The 18,643-nt window shown below is 40.9% G+C and overlaps 2 protein-coding genes across 4 annotated transcripts in view; both read right to left on the bottom strand.

The window, feature by feature from the left end:
* The window catches only part of LOC135092049 (oxysterol-binding protein-related protein 9-like), a 29,483-nt gene extending 22,497 nt beyond the window's left edge, over window positions 1-6,986 (bottom strand). Inside the window, exons 1-6 of one of the 2 annotated variants that reach the window (XM_063990207.1) lie at window positions 6,708-6,986; window positions 4,255-4,383; window positions 3,288-3,365; window positions 2,263-2,481; window positions 1,492-1,771; window positions 445-577 (exon numbers count right to left, since the gene is read on the bottom strand). In XM_063990207.1, coding sequence (XP_063846277.1) covers window positions 445-577; window positions 1,492-1,771; window positions 2,263-2,481; window positions 3,288-3,365; window positions 4,255-4,383; window positions 6,708-6,917 — 1,049 coding nt within the window. In that variant the 5' untranslated portion in view covers window positions 6,918-6,986. The remainder of the gene's footprint in view (window positions 1-444; window positions 578-1,491; window positions 1,772-2,262; window positions 2,482-3,287; window positions 3,366-4,254; window positions 4,384-6,707) is intronic. The other variant, XM_063990208.1, reaches the window with a different exon arrangement.
* Window positions 6,987-8,045: 1,059 nt separating this feature from the next.
* Window positions 8,046-17,906, bottom strand: LOC135092048 (uncharacterized). Of its 2 annotated transcripts, none has more exons than XM_063990205.1 (13): window positions 17,726-17,906; window positions 16,602-16,781; window positions 16,074-16,169; window positions 15,418-15,819; window positions 14,779-15,078; window positions 14,125-14,258; window positions 13,474-13,559; window positions 13,214-13,323; window positions 12,160-12,674; window positions 11,627-11,913; window positions 11,102-11,267; window positions 10,641-10,774; window positions 8,046-10,464 (listed from the first exon to the last, which is right to left on the bottom strand). In XM_063990205.1, exons 2-13 carry the CDS (start codon window positions 16,766-16,768, stop codon window positions 10,276-10,278), a joined length of 2,586 nt encoding a protein of 861 aa, XP_063846275.1. In that variant the 5' UTR covers window positions 16,769-16,781; window positions 17,726-17,906; the 3' UTR covers window positions 8,046-10,275. The 2 variants fall into 2 exon arrangements, with proteins under 2 accessions (XP_063846275.1, XP_063846276.1); XM_063990206.1 differs by having other exon boundaries at window positions 14,779-15,075.
* Window positions 17,907-18,643: the final 737 nt, after the last annotated feature.

Genomic DNA, 18,643 nt, shown 5'->3' with positions numbered 1-18,643 from the left:
TCTCTCTCACACACACACATAAATCATCCATACTCTTAACCCTGTCAGTCCCTGGTGGAAAGAGATAGTAGTAGTAGTAGTAGTAGTAGTAGTAGTAGTAGTAGTAGTAGTAGTAGTAGTAGTAGTAGTAGTAGTAGTAGTAGTAGTTATAGTTATAGTTATAGTTATAGTCATAGTATTAGTATTAGTAGTATTGGTAGTAGTAGTAGTATTCTATCTACCTATCTATGCACCAGGCTGGTAATCCCACACAGGGCAGCCCAGACAAGGCAACACACACACACACACACACACACACAATTAATCCCGTTGGCCCCTGGTGGAAAGGGACAGTCTCACGGACCACCCTATTACAAAACGATAACATATAGACATACCCTAACACACACACACACACACACATCACAAGGACACAGCAAGACCCTCACAGCTTCTAGTACTCACCTCGGACTCTGGGAGGGTGTGGCACTGCTGGCGTTGCTGGCAAAATCATCAGCGTCAAAGAAATCTTCATCCTCTGAGCTTGAGTACGAAGTCTCCGGGACAACATTGCCAGGAGGAGCAAGAGCACACGGCACTGGGGACAGAGACAGCAGGGGTGAGAAGAATGAGGAGATAAGCCTAATATTTGGTTATCTATTTATTGTTTTCAGTGAATCTTGGGTACTTTTAACAGGCTCTAGTGGTTGTTGTGGTTTCCAAGGGTATTTTTGTGGTTCTAATAATTTAATGGGGTCTAGTGGATGTGTTTTTTGTGGTGTTTGATAGTTTAATAGGGTCTAGTGAGTGCTGTGGTGTTTTCGTGTGTTTTTGTGGTTCTAGTGATAGTTTAACAAGGATTCTGCATCTTTAACCAGGTCCAGTGGAAGTTCTGGTTTTTCAAGAGTATTTTCATGATCATAGCATGTTTACTAGTAATTCTACACCATTAATAGGCAAAAAACACCACAAGAACAAACCTAATAATTCTACAACACTCAACTCCTGTCTATCAGTCAAAACACAACCTGACACCACCACTCAATCTCCTGTCTATGGCCTGTATTCTCAAATGCTTCTAAACCATACCTCCAATATTTTAAAAGGCTGCAACTGAAGCTACACAGATTTTTAAAGACGTTTTTATGGTTCTCACGAAATGAACAAAATTTCTACACTATTACCGGGAGAAACAGTCTTGAGAACCCAGCTAATGATCTCTGTGGCCTTGGAAAATGGTCATGGTGAAGTGGCATGGGATTTAAAGGGTGTTTTTTATAGTTCAAGTGACAGGTTAACAAGATTTCTACATTATTAATAGGAGAAACACTCTTGAGAACCCAGCTAATCATCTCTGTGGCCTAGGAAAATATTTGAGATGAGAGAGGAAAGTGTTTCTGAATCCAGGCCTCTTTCTCTCTCTCTCTCTCTCTCTCTCTCTCTGTACTTGCAAATACCCTTATAACACACTAAATCCAAGCCACACAACACACTGACAACACACACACTCACCCATTCCTCTCTGCATGATACCAGCCAGAGAACCAGCACCTTCTGCACACTCCCGGCCAACCTCTATCCCTGTTTGCACTGCTGGGGAGACAGTCAGTGGCACACCGTCATCCCCTGAGACAGCCATCCTCTCCCCTGCAGCAGTGGTGGTGGTGGTGGTGGTGGGAGCAGCAGCTGTAGTAGTAGTGGTGGTGGTGGTGGTGGTGGTATTGGAGCCTTCAGGGATGGCATTGCAAGGGTGGTACACGCCATTCACTGGGAAGGCTGTGTTCTTGGCGATCTGAGGGAGATTGAAGGTATGTTAGGTAGAAATGAGAAAAACAATGGGGGATAAAAGGGAGTCATGGAAAAGAATGTTGTGTATTCAGTAATTTCAAAGGAATGGAAGGCAAGATACACTAAGGAGATGAAAGAAAAGGAAGAAAATAAGTGTTAGATCTGATAGGAAAGGGAAGTGACTGGGATATATTGATGAAAGAAGAAACAAATGTTGTATTTTTAGCAATATGGAAGGAATGAAAGGAGATACACTTAGGAGATGAAAGAATTGGATGAAAACAAGCCCTAGATCTGATAGGAAATAAATAAATAAAAAAAATAAATAAACAAATAAACTAAAAGATGCCAGGAGAAGAATGACGAAATGCTGAAGATATAAAATGAAAAAAATAAATAAATAAACAAATAAACAAATACACCAATATAGAACTAAAAAAGACACCAGCACCCACATCCCACACACCTGCAGAAGAACAATGGCACCCCACACACCTGCAGGAGGACGATGGAGTGCTTGATGGACTCGAGGACGCTGTTGATGTTGGTGACGACATCCTGGCAGCGGCGGCGGTCGTCCTGGTCGTCGGTGGAGAACATGTGTCGCTCCAGGACAGTACTCTGTTCGATGAGGAGCTGCAGGTACGCGTCGCTCTCTGTCAGCTTCTTATCAAAGTCTGCCATGGTGGGCGCCGGCTTGCTAGGGTCCCACCGCTACAAGACAGGGTGTTGTAGATTCAGCTTTGGTTCTCATTGACCACAAAAATCTGTCTATGTATCTGTTTAACTGTGTGTCTGTCTGTCTCTTTTTGCCTGTCTATCCAACTATTTATTTGTCTATCTATCTATCTATCTGTCTATTTAAATGTCTATCTATATATCTGTCTGTTTGTCTATCTATCTTTCTATCTATCTGTCTATCTATCTATATCTGTCTAACCATCTATTTGTCTATCTTTCTAACTACCTTTCTATCTATCTATCTGTCTATCTATATATGTCTATCTATCTGTCTGTCTAACTATTTGTCTGTCTATCTATCTAACTAACTATATATCCATCTGTCTTTATCTATTTACCTATATACCAGGCCAGCAATCCCACACACACACACACACACACACACACACACACACACACACACACACACACACACTCAGCCCTGTCAGCCCCTGGTGGAAAGGCATAATCTTGTGGACCACTACTACTACTATTACTGCATCTATTACAACAACCACAACCACTATCCCACCATGCCACACTTAACCTGATGAAGTTAAAAGTCTTATCAAAAATTCGATATCTTGAAAACCACAAATATTATTACTGCTTCTATTACTACAACTACTAACTACAACTACCACATTATGTCACGCTGCACTCACACTCAGATACTCATACATCATTCACACTCTTAGTTTCATTGGCTCCTGGTGGAAAGGAATAATTTCATCGACTATTACTACCACTACTGCTTCTATCACTACAAGTACTACCACTGCCCCACACGCCACACTCACCCTGATGGAAGGAGTGTGCCTCACAATGGTGTCCTCCAAGCCTCGTATCCACTTCTCCCTCTCGTCCGGGTCATGTGCCTGAAACAAAACAAAACTGCATTAACACAAATATATGACTTTTTTTAAGTACGTAATTTTTCTTTATTTTTTTCTGGATTTCTATTGTTTTAGCTTTTATATCTATGGTTATGATTAATGAACAAGGATAAGCTGAAGGAATTAGTATTATTCACTTGCAACGTATGCATGTAAATAGATTGAAAGACGAACTGTTGCAATTTAACATGTTTGATCACTTAACCACCATTTTCCCATTAGTTTTTATATCTCTGTACGTGATTTCTATTTACACAGTGCCTGGAAGTTCCTATACATTGTGTGAAAGAAGTACCTGCACTTTCCTTTTTTCATATGCAAGGGACTCTGGCCTGGAGCAACTAAACACCTATAAAAAAAAAAAAAAAAAGAAAAAAGACCCACTGAAGATGCCATTCCCCAAAGAGTGTCGCCAAAAAGGTTATCTAAAACCTAATGAAGCAAAACAACAAAGAAGACAGACAGAAGATGCAGGAGACTGTGAGATTAAGACAAGTTACCTGCTTTACCATACCAAAACCTTAACAAAGCCACCTAAAAGACAGACAGACAGATGACAGATAGAAGACACAGAAGACAGTAAGGTGAGGACAAGTCACCTGCATTATCTTACCAAATTTTAACAAAACCACCAACAGGAAGACAGAGAAAGAGGACAGACAGATGCAGAAAACAGTAAGATAGACAAGTCACCTCCAATAACTTACCAAAATCTTAACCACCCACAAGAAGACAGACAGATAGACAGACACAAGACAGTAAGATGCACACAACTCACCTGCTTTACTTTACCAAAACTTTAACAAAACCACCCACAGGAAGACACAGAGATAGAAAGACAGACAGATGGACAGATAGCAACTCTCAATACCTGGAAGTGAAAAGTCTTGGTGTCCACAGTGATGGTGAAGGTGGAGTCATCATCATCATCAATGCCCACCACAGCTCCCTTCAGACGCACACAGCCTCGCCGGGCACCACGCATCATCTTTTCCTTCGACTGCAGATATGAAGATGAAGAGTTATAGATATTCTTAATACAATAACAATTAAAATTTTCTCCTTCCACTGCAGGAATGAAGATGCAGTGAAGTCATGGTTGATCTCAATACACTATAATAATTAAAATTTTCTCCACTGACTGCCCAAATGAAGACAGAGTTATAATTATTCTCAATACACTAAAAATAATTAAATTCTCCTTCCACTGCAGGAATAATGATGAGTTACAATTAAACCATTACATATGATGAAAGGAATAATTAAGGTAATAATAACACTAATAATAACAAATTTCTCTTTTGACAACAGGATTGAGGACCAAGGAACAGTCATGGCTATCCTCAATACATTAATAACAACAAATTTTCTCTTCAAATGGAAGAAATAGACAGATTTACAGTCATAGTATTAGTTATGAAAATAGAAATAGTTATAAAAATCTTGTTAAACAGTGGAACAGAAGTGGAACAGAATTATTCTCAATACACTAGTAATAAAAACTTTCACTGCAATAGAGATGAAATTACAACAGAAAAAAAAATTGCAATAATAATCTTAGATGAAATTACAACAGAAAAAAATTACAATAATAATCTTAGTCAAACTGCAATTGAGTTAAGAAGGTAAAAATGCACGTTATTTCATTTCAAAACAATAATAATAATAGCTACTCTTTGAATGGCTTGAATCAAGATAAAATTACAATTAAAAAAAAATATGCAGATAAAAGTAAAAATGAATGTATCATAAATACAAAGATACTTTCTCACTTCTGATAGTACAAGATAAGATAAAACTCACACAAACAAACCAAATGTTGAAAATAATACAAAAAACAGACAAAACACCATGAAAACCTAACTCACCAAACACCTAAATATCATTAATTTAGAAGACAACTCACAATCATTGATATTAAATTGACTCAGTCTAGCACAAGTTAACGACACAAAACTAACAAAACCAGACAAACTAATAACTCCACAAGTTTTCAGGAAATTTCATTCAATTTAGGGGTCATGCAAAAAAAAAGGTGTCTTTCGCCAACAGGAGAAAATGAAGGGGTTATTTTTTCTTCTTCGTATAACATAGCTCCTACTTTCTATGAAAACAAAATAAATAAATCAATATTAATGTTTTCTTGTTTCTACTTGAACGACAAGATGAGGCAGGACTTCAACCTGTACAGCTCAGCAACCATCCTCCAGCATCACCCCCTTCTTGGTTGGAGGCAGAGAAGGTGCTGTGTCTGCTCTTCATCATTGGTCAGTGATGTAATGAGGGTCTGGATGAGGGAAACAGGTCTTTTTGCTGCGCCGTTCACAACCTTCAAAGAACCCGCAGATCTCTACATCTCCAGGAATGTTGTGTTCTTATCTGTGGACTCCTGGAAGATCCTCGCCTGCATGTCACTTCACTTCCGGCACTACTTAAGGTTCTGGTATTCCCACATCAACTTCTGCAATCTCCAACCACAGGAATCGAACTGCTGGGCAGTGATCCTTGCCCTTATCCAGATAGCACAACAGGCTTCACAGGTCTTCCTGAAGTTTTCCAGGAGTGGCGAGCTCTGCTTCAGGTGAAAGAATAGTGACATGTGAAATTTGTCACCTCATATCAGAAGCCAGGCAGCAGAGAAAAACTTGAGAGGACTCCTTAATAACCAACATTCCAGTGTGTTTGGTGTGCTTGATGCTGAGGACACCAGCAACCAATGGGAGAAACCAATGATGAACATTCCAGTGTCTGGTGTGCTTGATGCTGAGGACACCAGCACCCAATAGGAGAAACCAATGATGATGTTTGTTCAACCTTTAAATATAAATGAAATCATCCATATCTTGGCGCACAGTACAGGCACACTGAGTGAAACAGAAATAATCTTGTTGAGGCCACTTAAAGCTTAAAATCAACATGTATTTGTGGACATGTTACCCCCAGTCCAGGGACTAGCAAAACAAAACTAGGCACACAAGACCCCAGAGCACCACACACCCCAGAAGAACAGTTTCCCCCAGTCAAACCCCAGTAAAGAGACATCCCTTAGTCTAGTGTAAGAACACAAAACTAACAAAACCAGAAATAACTAGAAAACAGAACTGGTAATAGACCCCAGTCCACCATACATCCCAGTAAGGCTACTTCTCCCCGTAAACCTCCTGTAAAGAGCTAAAACCAACACTCCCAGTCTAAATAAGCAAAACCACACAAACAAGGAAAACAAAACTATGAACACACCACCCACCAGTAAGCCCCAGTCCACCGCACACCGCAGCAGGACTATTTTCCCCAGCAAAACCACGGTAAAAGGCAAAAACACACCGTATAATATGAGAGCAGGCCGGCGCCATCATCCAACACGAACCAGCGATACTGCCAACCTTTCATTACATTAGTCCACTTGCTAAGCGGCCCTTCCATCACAGCCATCTTGCCAACAGCTGGAGGGAGGAGCAGATTGGCACCACAGTATTCGATTCCATGGTCGTACTGAGTGTATAAGGGCTTAGGAAGGGAGATATTAGTGTTCATAAGGGCTTGGATTCTCCTCTTCTCGATCGCTGTTTACATTCTCGCGTGTTGATTTTTTGGCGGTCTTGGCGCGAATTGGATGATGCTGTTTTGGGGGAATAAAGGTTTTTCTGTTTTTTTGGGGGGATTCCTGGGCTCTTATGGAGGCTTTTAAGGAGTATGTAGGATATCTGAAGAGTTTACAGGGTGTTTCTGGGTGTTTTAATAGGGTTTTGCAGGCTTTTGGTGGTTCCCTTTTTTTTGTGGGGGGCGAGGGATTGATTTCACTGGGTTTAGAGGGATTTTGGAGGATTTATTGGGATATTATGTGATTTTGGGAGGTTTGTAGGGTGTTATGGTTGCTTAAAAGAGGTTTTGGGGCTTAGGTGTCTCTTGGAGTTTTGGGGAATAGTTTATTTTATGGTTTTCTTTTGTTGTGGAGGGGGTGGTTTAAGAGTTCCTTTTTTTAAGTTTTCTGGAGCTATTTTGGTCTTCTCCAGGATTTTCAGGAGTGTTTAAAGGGATTTTGGGGATACTTTTTTTTTTTGCGGGTGGTTTGGGAGCTTTTGTTGGCTTACAGGTATTTTTAGGTGTTTAAAGAGATTTATATGGAATTTTGAGGGTCTTTTTAAGTGGTTCTTGGATTACTTAAAGTTTCTGGACTGTTTTGAGTGTTTAAAAGCAGTTTCGGGGAGGGAAAATTCTTTCTTTTTTTTTTTTTTTTTTTTTTAGTTCGAGAGCTTTTTGGAAAGTGGAGTTTTCTGGGGTAATTCTTAGATTATTTAAGGTTTTTGGAGGAATTATACGCTTTTAAAAGGGCTTTTTGTAGGTCTTTTCCTACAAAAGGGGTTTAAGGAGGTTTACATGTTTCTGGATGTGTAAAAAGGGGTTTTGGTGCTTTTTGGAGGGCTTTTGGGGAATTTCTGATTTGGGGTTGGCTCTTAATAGGGGTTCATGCTTTTTTTTGAGAATTTTTTTTCTTACTTAGGGTTTTGGGGTGTATTTAGGGTCTTATTTGTGATATTTTTTGCTTTTTTGGGGGCGTTGTGGAGTTTCTGGGTTTTCTTAAGAGTTCTTGTTTCTTTTGGAGGGTTATTCCAAAATTTAAAACATGTAAAAACATTCAGTATAATTCAGTATAATAAAACATTTTATAATAAACACATATATATTTTCTATGCAATCATAAATCTAACAATAACCATTTGTCAATTGCTCTTCAGTCAGTCCATGTCAAACTTAATTAACACATCCAGTCATCTATACTTTCACAATTCAGTCACATACAGTAAAAGTTTCAGATTGAATACTTATTATATTTGGTATCTGACATTCTTTTCAATCACTTTTCTGGGAATTTATCCTATCTTCTCTCTCTCTCTCTCTCTCTCTCTCTCTCTCTATTTCTATGCCCTTCCCAAGCTTTCTTCACATATAAAAAAAGTAAAGATGAGATAAAAAGTAAAAGGATGCAAATACAATGTCCCAATCAAACATATTTACTCTCACCTGAATCAATAAAAAATTATTAACTTACTACCTCAAGTTTATCAGATTTGTTTTCTTTATTTTCCCACAAGTTAAAAAGAAGTTATATTATTTGAAACCTGTAAAGCAAACAAATCAGTCTAAATGCATAACAAGCCAATAAGGGAAGGAATCTATAGCTAAAGTGAGCAGTGCAAAAGATTAACAGATAACATCCACTAATGAAAATTAAAAGCATTGAACACTAAGATTTTGTTCACGCTCATATTGAAAACACACTAAACACTTTACAAGGCATCCAATACTCTCCTAATCCCTAATACCCATACTGAAAACACACAAGTCTTCACAAAGCATAGACAGAATACTGTATATATTTGCTCACATACTAAAAGCATACATTCAAGACTTCCTAAGGTACCAAATACTAATGCCCTTATACTCACACTGAAAACACACACAAGTCTTCATAAAGCATTGAATACTGCATATTTCAGCTCACACAGTAAAGCCACACATTACCAATTCATAAGGCATCAAATACTGTCCTAATCCCCTTATACTGAACACACAGAGGTCTTCATAAGGCAGTGAAAAATTGTAATAGCTCTTCTCACACTCATACAGAAGACTTGGACACCAAAAATTCACAAGGCACTCAATACTGTACTCATTTGTTCATAGTCATACTGAAAATATGTTAAAGATTTCACAAACCACTGAATAATAAAACTCTTTTCAAAATACACCCAAAAGATTTCATAAGGCATTGAATATTTGACTCATTTGTTCAGTCACACTGAAAACACTAAAGATTTCACTGAATATTGTCCTCATTTGCTTATAATCCTCCTGAAAACACATTAAGGACTTTATACGGCAATGAACACTCTTTAGTTCAGCTTACGTACATTTGTTCTGATGGCACGCACACACACACACACACACACACACACACTTAAGTCTTCATTAGCACCACCACCACCACCTCCACCTGCTCCGTTAACAAGAGGCGATTGCAGAGTTTACATCACAGTATTTCAGCAAGGGAGGTGCAAACAAGATCCTCAGATTTAGTAATGAGGGCAGGGCAAGATCAAGAGGGGATCTGATGGAGGCACTGAAGTTTCCTATGAGATATAACAAGAATATGCAGACAAGATCCATACAGTTAATAATCAAGATTGGCCAAGAAGTAACAGATTCAAGCTTGTCTGATAAAAATTTGATTTAAAAAGGAAATTGGAAGAAATGTATTGTCAAATGTGCTTTCAGATGCTTAGAACAGACTCAATTATTAGTTATAGCAGCAACAGCAACTTCGCAGATATGTTGGATAACTGGAAAAGACTCAGTATTCAGGGTATTAGTGCTGAGCCAAGGGAGAACTTCTAGAGACCACACCAATACATGGATGGAAATGATAGATGGACATGAATATAGAAGCATTAAACAAGAGCTTCTAACAATGTACACTAGCTTCTTGCACCTCCCCTTATGTTCTTAAGTTCTACTTGAGCTTCACAATATTAATACGGCAGTGATCTCTTACTTATTGCTCTATCTTTCTCTGTACAAGGCTAGCAGTCCCACATGGGGCAGCCCTGACAAAGCACCCAACACACACACACACACACACACACACAGTCTTAGTCCCACTGGTCTCTGATGGAAAGGGATAGTAGTAGTAGTAGTAGCAGTAATAGTAGTAGTAGTAGTAGTAGTAGTAGTAGTAGTAGTAGTAGTCTATCTATCTATCTATATACCAGGCCAGCAATCCCAGACAGGACAGACAAAACAAAGCACCACACACACACACACACACACACACACACACAGAGGAGCTTAGGCATAGCACAGCTGGCCATGGACTCTCACCTAACAACTATTACTAAACAACACTAGACCTGCACTCTTTACTAGTGGCAGGTATGGAGTGCTGGGTAGTCTCTGGCAGGGGGTGTAAGGGTGCCAGGTCCTGAGGGAAGGTGGTGCTGCTGTAGTTGCTGTTGAGAAGGCTGGTGGCACTGGCTGTCTGGTACCCTGTGTCCTGGCTTGCTGTCTCCTCTCCTAGATGGCTCTGTTGTTGATATAGTCATTATTTTTCTCATGAGGGTTTTTATTCCTTATGTCTATTTATTACAGTTCTGGTGTAGGTATATGGTCAAGTTTTATCTTTTTTTGGTGAGAACACAATCTTAATCCATCACAGCACAACACAAGGCAAAGCCAACTCCAGGGAGGTGCTGTGCTCACCTCCACTAAAGGCTGAGAGTCCATTTCCACATCACAGAGGGAGGAGCAGCGCGGTAGTGTGGTGGTGGCGGCCACAGGGACACCACACACCTCGCTCTCCTCCATCAAGGTCACCCCCAGCCCACCCTTCACCTCTGGCACCAAACACAAGGCATGGGGTTTGTCAGGGAGTATAAAAAAGTTAAGTTAGGGCAAGATTAAGAGGGGCTCTGATGGACGTACTGAAGTGTCCTAAGGAATACAAGGTCTTCAGGGTCAATAAGGAGGATAGGATAGAAAAGGTCAATTAACCGTCCTTGCAATATTAAAACGAACACAAAAGAGAAGCATTACATTAACTAATCTTTAAGAATGACTGTAAACAAAGGAAAAGAAATTAAATAAATAAAAAAAATGAATAAAAACATCAATTATCACTAGAAAATAAAAATTAATATGAAAGAAACGCCACACAAACTGACCTTTCATGCTGACTGACTGAGGGCGACTGGACGGCTGAGCTGGGAACAGTAGAGGCCGGCAGAAGATTGGGGAGAGAGGAGGTGAGACTGAGAACTTCCTGGCGGGGGAGTCCACCTCGAGGGGACTGTGGGAGAGGTCTTGCCGTGGACTAGAGGAGAAGTGACCCTGGGAGGCAAAGGTTGTGGTGTTAGATTTTTTTTATGCAAGAGGAGCACTGGCAAAGGGCAACAAAAGAGCAAAAGCACAAAAAAAGTAAAAAATAAATAAGAAAAAAGCCCAGTGAGGTGCCAGTCCCAAAATAAATGTCAAAAGTGTCACACAAAATTGGAGGATAAGTGTCTTGTTCAAGTCATAGGAAGGAGAAAATACAGAAGCACAGAGAGATTTACAGAGATTGCCAGGGAAATGAATGAGCGACTGAGAATACTGGTTAAGTCTTGCATTAGAGAGGTGGACAGAATATATAATGTTGTGTTGTTGATCTGCAGCCTTTCATGTCCTTCACAGAGAGAGACAAGACTTACTGAATTAGAGAAGGACCTGAGCTGTGCTGTTGGGGAGCTGGTAACAGGCGACCGAGACTTCATATCCTGGTCTGTGTATTGGGAGCAGAAACTTTCCCTCATGTTAACTGCCTTGTCTTGCCTCTCATCTTCCTCCTTCTCCTGCGCCTCCTCACATGTTTTCATAAGCATCTCAGAGGCCATAACTTCCATGCAGGGCTGTTGATGGTGGTGGTGGTGCTGTGTGCTGCTGTGTGTGGATGAAAATGTGTGCTTCTCTCCACCACTTCTCCATTCCTTGCTAGTGCCTGTGAGGGTGAATTATTTTGTAGTAGTTGTGGTTTATAAATGTTGTAGTTTTCATCCATATCTAGAAGTGTTAGGTAGCTTTGCTTGCTGTGTTGTTGGTGTGATGAAATCAAGTGTTCTAGAATAGTAATGAAAGCAAAGCCACAACATAACAACACCCACCAACCTCAACTTACACCTTAAAAAAATTAACAAAAAAACAACAAAACTCACTTTACATACCACACACTCTGACACAGACTCACCTGACGACTCAGCGACAACTGAGGCTAACGAGGCATTGAGGTGCGGGCCGCAGGACACTGAAGAGATCTCATTAAGGAAGGTAAAGGTGCAGCTGGTGTGGGGCGGCTCCAGGTAGCTTCCCTCTAGTGATACACAAGATGGCATGGTTTGTTTTGCTTCCACATCATTGTATTGGTGATGGTGGATTGGCGAAATATCCGGAGAAGTTAGCAGTTTGTCCCCAGTGAGCAGCGTATCTGGCCTGTGTGTAGCCTGTGTAGTGGTGCTGGACAACGCAGGGCCATGGGCTGAGGGAGGTGTAGGCGGAGAGTGTCGCATCACACCTCCACCTTCTATCCCCTCGCTCACACTCCCAGGGCCAAGGGGAGCCGTGCACCACACCAAGCCGCTGTCTTCCACCTCCTCCTCCTCGGTGATGATCTTGTGTCCCTCTGCCGCTGGTGTGGGACTCCTGAGGTCACTGTGGAGGGAGTGGGGGGCTGTTGGGGAGGAGGGCTCACTGCCGCCCTGTGAGCTGTTTAAGTGAAAACAAAGGGTACAGTTTGGTTAGCTGTGTCATTCCTCATTCACTGCTACAAGATTCCTCCCTATGTATACAAGTTTTTAAGGCTTTCATTTTTATACTACAGCTTCTTCAGTCTCTCCTAGGGTGAAAACAAAGGGTGCAGTCTGGTTAGTTGTGTCACTCCTTCACTGCTAAAGGACTCTTTGCTATAACTTTAGACTTTGAATAGTTTTGAAGCCTGAAAAGATCAAATTCGCCTCCCTTTCTATTTCCATTTCAAAACATCTATAACTTTTTAGACTTTTATCTCTATGTTACATTCTCTTGAGTTGTTTTGTAGGCTGGAAAAGATGTGATGTTTTATGTTGTACCCAAGCTGGCCAACACTGTCAAGGAGAGTAAGGGTGATGGATGATGATAATTAACTAAGGAGTGTTGCTGATGAATGATGATGATGATGATGAATAACTTAGTGTTGCTGAAAAATGATGAATGGTGATAGTGAATAACGTAGTGTTGCTGATGAATGATGATGATGAATAACTTACGGAGTGTTGCTGGCCAGGTCGTCGTGCCCAAACAGTAGCTTACGACGCAGTGTTGTGTTGTTAAGACAGCCAGCCTCGTCTCCTTCGCCAGACCCTTGCCAGGCTTGATTCTGCAACACAACACACTATTAAAGTAAGAAAAAATCAGGAAAGGGAAACCAAACATACACTGCCAACGTCGTAACCACAAGACAGCAAAAGTCAAGATTGTCGTAAACCAAAGACTCCCTGTACAACGACTTGAGGGGAGGAGATCCCACCTGAGTGAAGGTACAGAAGGGCTTGAGTGCTTCCTCCAGGGCCGGGGGCAGGACAGGGGGCAGTGTGAGCTCTGTCTGACACCACACTGCAAGGAAAGAAATGCAGTAAAGTTAGGTTTGGTTAATTCAGGTTAGGTTAAGTTACATTAGATTAAGTAAGGTTAGATTCGGTTAAGTAAAGTTAGGTTAAGTTAATAAGGTTAGATTAGGTTAAATAAAGTTAGATTAAGTTAGGTAAGGTAACAGAGGTAAAAAAAAGAAATATATTTGGTAGTTTAGCCATCTCGAGTCGGTAAGAGAGTAACTGGTACAGGAAATAGATAGAAAAAGAAACATACTTTGGTAGTTTAGTAATGTTGAGCTAGTAAAGGCTAAAGAGCAAGTAATACTGAGGTGAAAAGATAAAAAAACAGATGAAAAAAAGAAGCACTTCAGTATTAGTAATATTGAGCTGGTAGAGGCTGCAGGGAAAGCAACAGACAAGTGGAAGGACCAGAAGAGGCAAGCAAGGACTGACCTGAAGTATATTTACTTTTCCATATTTATTTTCCTATCTTTCATCTTTCTCCTCATTATCTCCATATTGTTAAACTACCCAAGCACATTTTTTCCCATTTGTTTCCTATTTTTCTACTCTTAAAGTGTCTTAACCTGTCTGAGTGCGAGGGGGAGGCAGGGAGGGGCTGGCCTGGGACTGCTGCACACACATCTTCTTCACCACACTGACAGACTTGTTACTGCCAGTCCAGGGGCTTGGGATCACCGACTGCTGTGTAGTGAAGAACCTGCCAAAGAGTAAATCAGTCTCATTATGAAAGGCCAGGCAAGGGTGGACCAGTGTGTGCTGTGGGGCCTTGCTGTGGGTGTGTGTGGCCAGCTGTACTATGCCTGAGAGTATGAAGATGCATTTATTTACCTAGTTTTATCTACTTGTGGTTTATGGGAGGGGATTAATCTTATAGTATCCTGTCTCTATATCTATCCAGTTTGGTGTGTGTGTGTGTGTGTGTGTGATACTTTGTCTAGGCAGTCCCATGTGGGATTGCCAGCCTGGTGCTTAGATTGACAGATAGGCAAGTTATTACTATTATTATCATGAAGGGCCAAGGGTAAACCAATGTATGCTGTCACGCTTTGCTGTGGAAGTATGTCAGCTGATGTGTGGTGCCTTGTATGGGCTGCCCTGTGTGGGATTGTCGGCCTGGTACATACACAGACAGACAGGTAGGTAGTCTTGGCACACACACACACACACGCACACACACAACAGTGATAGTGGTGCATACAGACAGAAGCAGTGCCCACCTGTCAATAGCATCCTGGGCACGGCGTTCATACTCAGGGTCTACAAACGTCTCCACTTGCATGAAGGGCGACGTCTCAATGTTGACGGGCTGCAGCGCCGCCATCTGATCAATGGACCACCGGAAGTTGATGTCAGTCTTCTGGCTTGGCGACACCACCTGCTGGAAGAGAGACGGACTCACCGCCGACAGGTACAGGCTCTCCGCTCCCACCTCGAACGGATTGACGTGGGCTGAGGCAGAAAGGGCCACACGCTGCTGCTTTGGGGTTTGTCCGCCGCGACTCTCCCACGGCCGACTGCTGTGACATTGTATGGGGTTCAGGTAGTTAGGTTAAGGAAGGTTAGGTGAGGTTAGGTAAGGTGAGGTTACAACTAACTTTCTTACCTATATATTTCTTTTTCAATGTAATCAATACTTTCAACAAACATACTGAATAACACTTCACTCACTCACTCACTCACTCCTTCAGTTCCTCACCTATTCATTCATTCATTCACCTCCCATACTATCTACAATCAAACTGCTTAAAATTCTTACCTACTTATTTTCTGTTCATTGTAATCAGTACTCTCAACACACCACATTCCATACAACACCTCACTCACTCACTCACTCACTCACTCACTCACTCACTCACCTGTGCATGCTGCTGGAGGGCGTAAGGAAAACTGAGGAGGCATTGCTGAGTGTCTGTGCATGTGAGGCCTTGGATGGCGTAACTGATGGCCCATGGCAGGCGACCTTACTAACAGACACCTCACTGCTTGGTCCACTTCTGTTTCTCACCTTCCCACCTCCTTCCTTCCCATTCTTCCTGTCCTGTTCCTCCTTCACATCTCCCTTGGCAGCCTGGCTCTCTGTGGCCCTGTAGTGACTGACAGGGCTCCTCCAGCTGGTCACGTCCACACCAGGCTTCTTGTCAGAGGGGCTGGAGGAGGTGGTGGAGTGTGACGCCTCCCAGATTAGAGGGTAGGCAAAGGGGGAAGAACCAGAGCCTGTGTGTGTGGCGCTGGTGTTCTCCGGGGACATGCCACTCGATCTGTAGGTGGTATGAGAGTGTTAGGTTAGGTTAGGTTAGGCTAATAAAAGTAATAGCAATAATAATAAGAGGTTAGACTAATGACAAGATTGTTTGTGTGTGGCATAATCTTGTTAAGTAATGCCAGGTTAGGTTAGGTTTAGACAAATAAAAATAACAGTTATAGCAATAATAGATTCAATGAAAACTCACAGTACAAGTCGTCTATAGAATGAAGGATTAAAACTACACCAGCAGTAGAATCTAACACTTACTTCACACTGGCACAAGACTCCTGGACTCCCTTACTGGCAGGATCAATGTTCTCCTGATCCTCTTTCTCCTCTGGTATTGCTTTGCACCCATGGTACCTGAACACACACACACACACACACAGGAAGACAAACAATACATAAAAATCTAAATACCATACAAAAATTTAGCATTGCAAGAATACTTCAAGCTTGACTCAATGCTTTTAAATACATTACTACATAAGTACAGGACAAATACATAACTCAATGGAATATATTGGAAGGAAGACAAATAACAGAAGAATTTAAAGATGGTGTAATAATTTGGTACTAAGAGAATATTTCAAAATTGGCTCAATGGTTTTAAATACTTCAAAACACAAATACAGGACAAATACAATGAAATATATTAGTAGAGGAAACTGTGTGCTAAAAACAGTTACAGTATTGAAGGAAAATATTTACTAAAACTATTAATTAAAGGACATTACAAGATTTGACTTATTGACGTGAAAACGAACAAATAAACAAACAAACAGCCCTTTATACCTGTAAGGGGTGAGGGGAGGTCTAGGGGAGGCTGTGTTGAGGTGGTGGAGGGGGCGGCGGGGTGGGTGGGGGGTAGAGGTGAGCCAGCCTGCCCCCCCCTCCTCACACACACTGGTGCCCCCCTCACTCCCACAGCTGGCACCCTCACTGGCACTCTTGCTCTCCATGGCACTCAATACACTGGGAAAATATAAAGCATTAAAATATCACTTAATTTTCCACTATATTTCTTTCAGATGGGCATTTTTGTTCTTAATATTTGCCATTTTTTTTTTTATGTAGGAAGGACACTGGCCAAGGGCAACAAAAATCCAATTAAAAAAAGCCCACTGAAATGCCAGTCCCATAAAAGGGTCAAAGCAGTGGTCAAAAATTGATGAATAAGTGTCTTGAAACCTCCCTCTTGAAGGAATTCAAGTCATAGGAAGGTGGAAATACAGAAGCAGGCAGGGAGTTCCAGAGTTTACCAGAGAAAGGGATGAATGATTGAGAATACTGGTTAACTCTTGTGTTAGAGAGGTGGACAGAATAGGGATGAGAGAAAGAAGAAAGTCTTGTGCAGCAAGGCCGCAGATGGAGGGGAGGCATGCAGTTAGCAAGATCAGAAGAGCAGTTAGCATGAAAATAGCGGTAGAAGACAGCTAGATATGCAACATTGCGGCGGTGAGAGAGAGGCTGAAGACAGTCAGTTAGAGGAGAGGAGTTGATGAGACGAAAAGCTTTTGATTCCACTCTGTCTAGAAGAGCAGTATGAGTGGAACCTCCCCAGATATGTGAAGCATACTCCATACATGGACGGATAAGGCCCTTGTACAGAGTTAGTAGATGGGGGGGTGAGAAAAACTGGCGGAGACGTCTCAGAACGCTTAACTTCATAGAAGCTGTTTTAGCTAGAGATGAGATGTGAAGTTTCCAGTTCAGATTAAACATAATGGAATTTTCGTGAGGGTTGGATCGTTTAGGTTACTTCAGTTCACTTATTTTATTGCTAATCCCTTCATCTTGAGAACTTCCCGTCTAGTCACCTTTAAATGCCACTAAATTTTGCACTACATTTAATTATTTAATGTTATTTCACTCTTCAAATAGTCAACGTGAATTGATTTAAACATTTCTTTACTCACATGTGCAATCTCTGGTAACTTTTCCGGCACAGGCAGGTGAACACGTCCCTATTTCGTCTTCTACACGAAATAGAAAGGTCATCTGAGCAGCATGACGAGGAGTAAAAGTGATAATTATGCAGCAGTGTGGGCTTTGGTCTAGTATTTCACCGCCATGTTTACGTTTTGAATCTCAACAGAGACCGCTGGGAGATTCAATTTTTCCGCCAGCTGTTTGAGAGACCTAAGGGTTATTTATTTATTTTTTCTTATCTATTTGGCCTGGCATAAGAACCTAAGAAAATAAGGAAAGCTATAAGAAACCATCAGCCCTACACTTGGCAGTCCCTGTATAAAGCATGCCTATTTCTACCTGTCATACTCATTCTCATCCCTCAAAGCTCCCAGTTGTATAGCTGTAGTCGCAGTTTTAGTAAGATCACAGGGAAGCTGCAATAAGCCATCAGGCCTGCACGTAGCAGTCCCTTCGTAAAACAAGCCAGCCTATTTCTTAAAAAAAAAAAAAAAAAAAAAAAAATTATATATATATATATATATATATATATATATATATATATATATATATATATATATATATATATATATATATATATATATATATATATATATATATATATATATATATATATATATATATATATATATATATATATATAAGGATACAGGCATTGAAAAATGAAATAAGCAATAAAATGTATTATCATATATTACTTAAGCTATACACTTGGAAAAAAAAGATCTTTGGAATTAACACTAGTGGAAATCAAGAACATCAGGTTGTGTTTTCAAAGTATATAAGAATGGATTAAACTTATGAGACTCTGAAATACTAGGTAATATTAACTATCTATCCTTCTCTCTGTACACCAGCCCAGCAATACCACACAGGGTGACTCAGACCAAGCACAACACACACAC

Source organism: Scylla paramamosain, chromosome 39 (genome assembly GCF_035594125.1).
Source record: "Scylla paramamosain isolate STU-SP2022 chromosome 39, ASM3559412v1, whole genome shotgun sequence".
In the NCBI taxonomy this organism is placed as follows: domain Eukaryota; kingdom Metazoa; phylum Arthropoda; class Malacostraca; order Decapoda; family Portunidae; genus Scylla; species Scylla paramamosain.
The sequence above is the reverse complement of the archived record's forward strand: the minus strand, read 5'-3'. Positions and strand labels throughout refer to the sequence as shown.

What these genes read in the sequence shown, in the direction of transcription:
- LOC135092048 (XM_063990205.1), bottom strand. Translation starts at nt 16,768, where the DNA reads ATGGAGAGCAAGAGTGCCAGTGAGGGTGCCAGCTGTGGGAGTGAGGGG. An exon ending in CCTTCTGTACCTTCACTCAG is followed by an intron (nt 13,324 to 13,473) that starts GTGGGATCTCCT and finishes GTTGTGTTGCAG; the next exon opens with AATCAAGCCTGGCAAGGGTC. An exon ending in TCAGGTCCTTCTCTAATTCA is followed by an intron (nt 11,268 to 11,626) that starts GTAAGTCTTGTC and finishes TTTGCCTCCCAG; the next exon opens with GGTCACTTCTCCTCTAGTCC.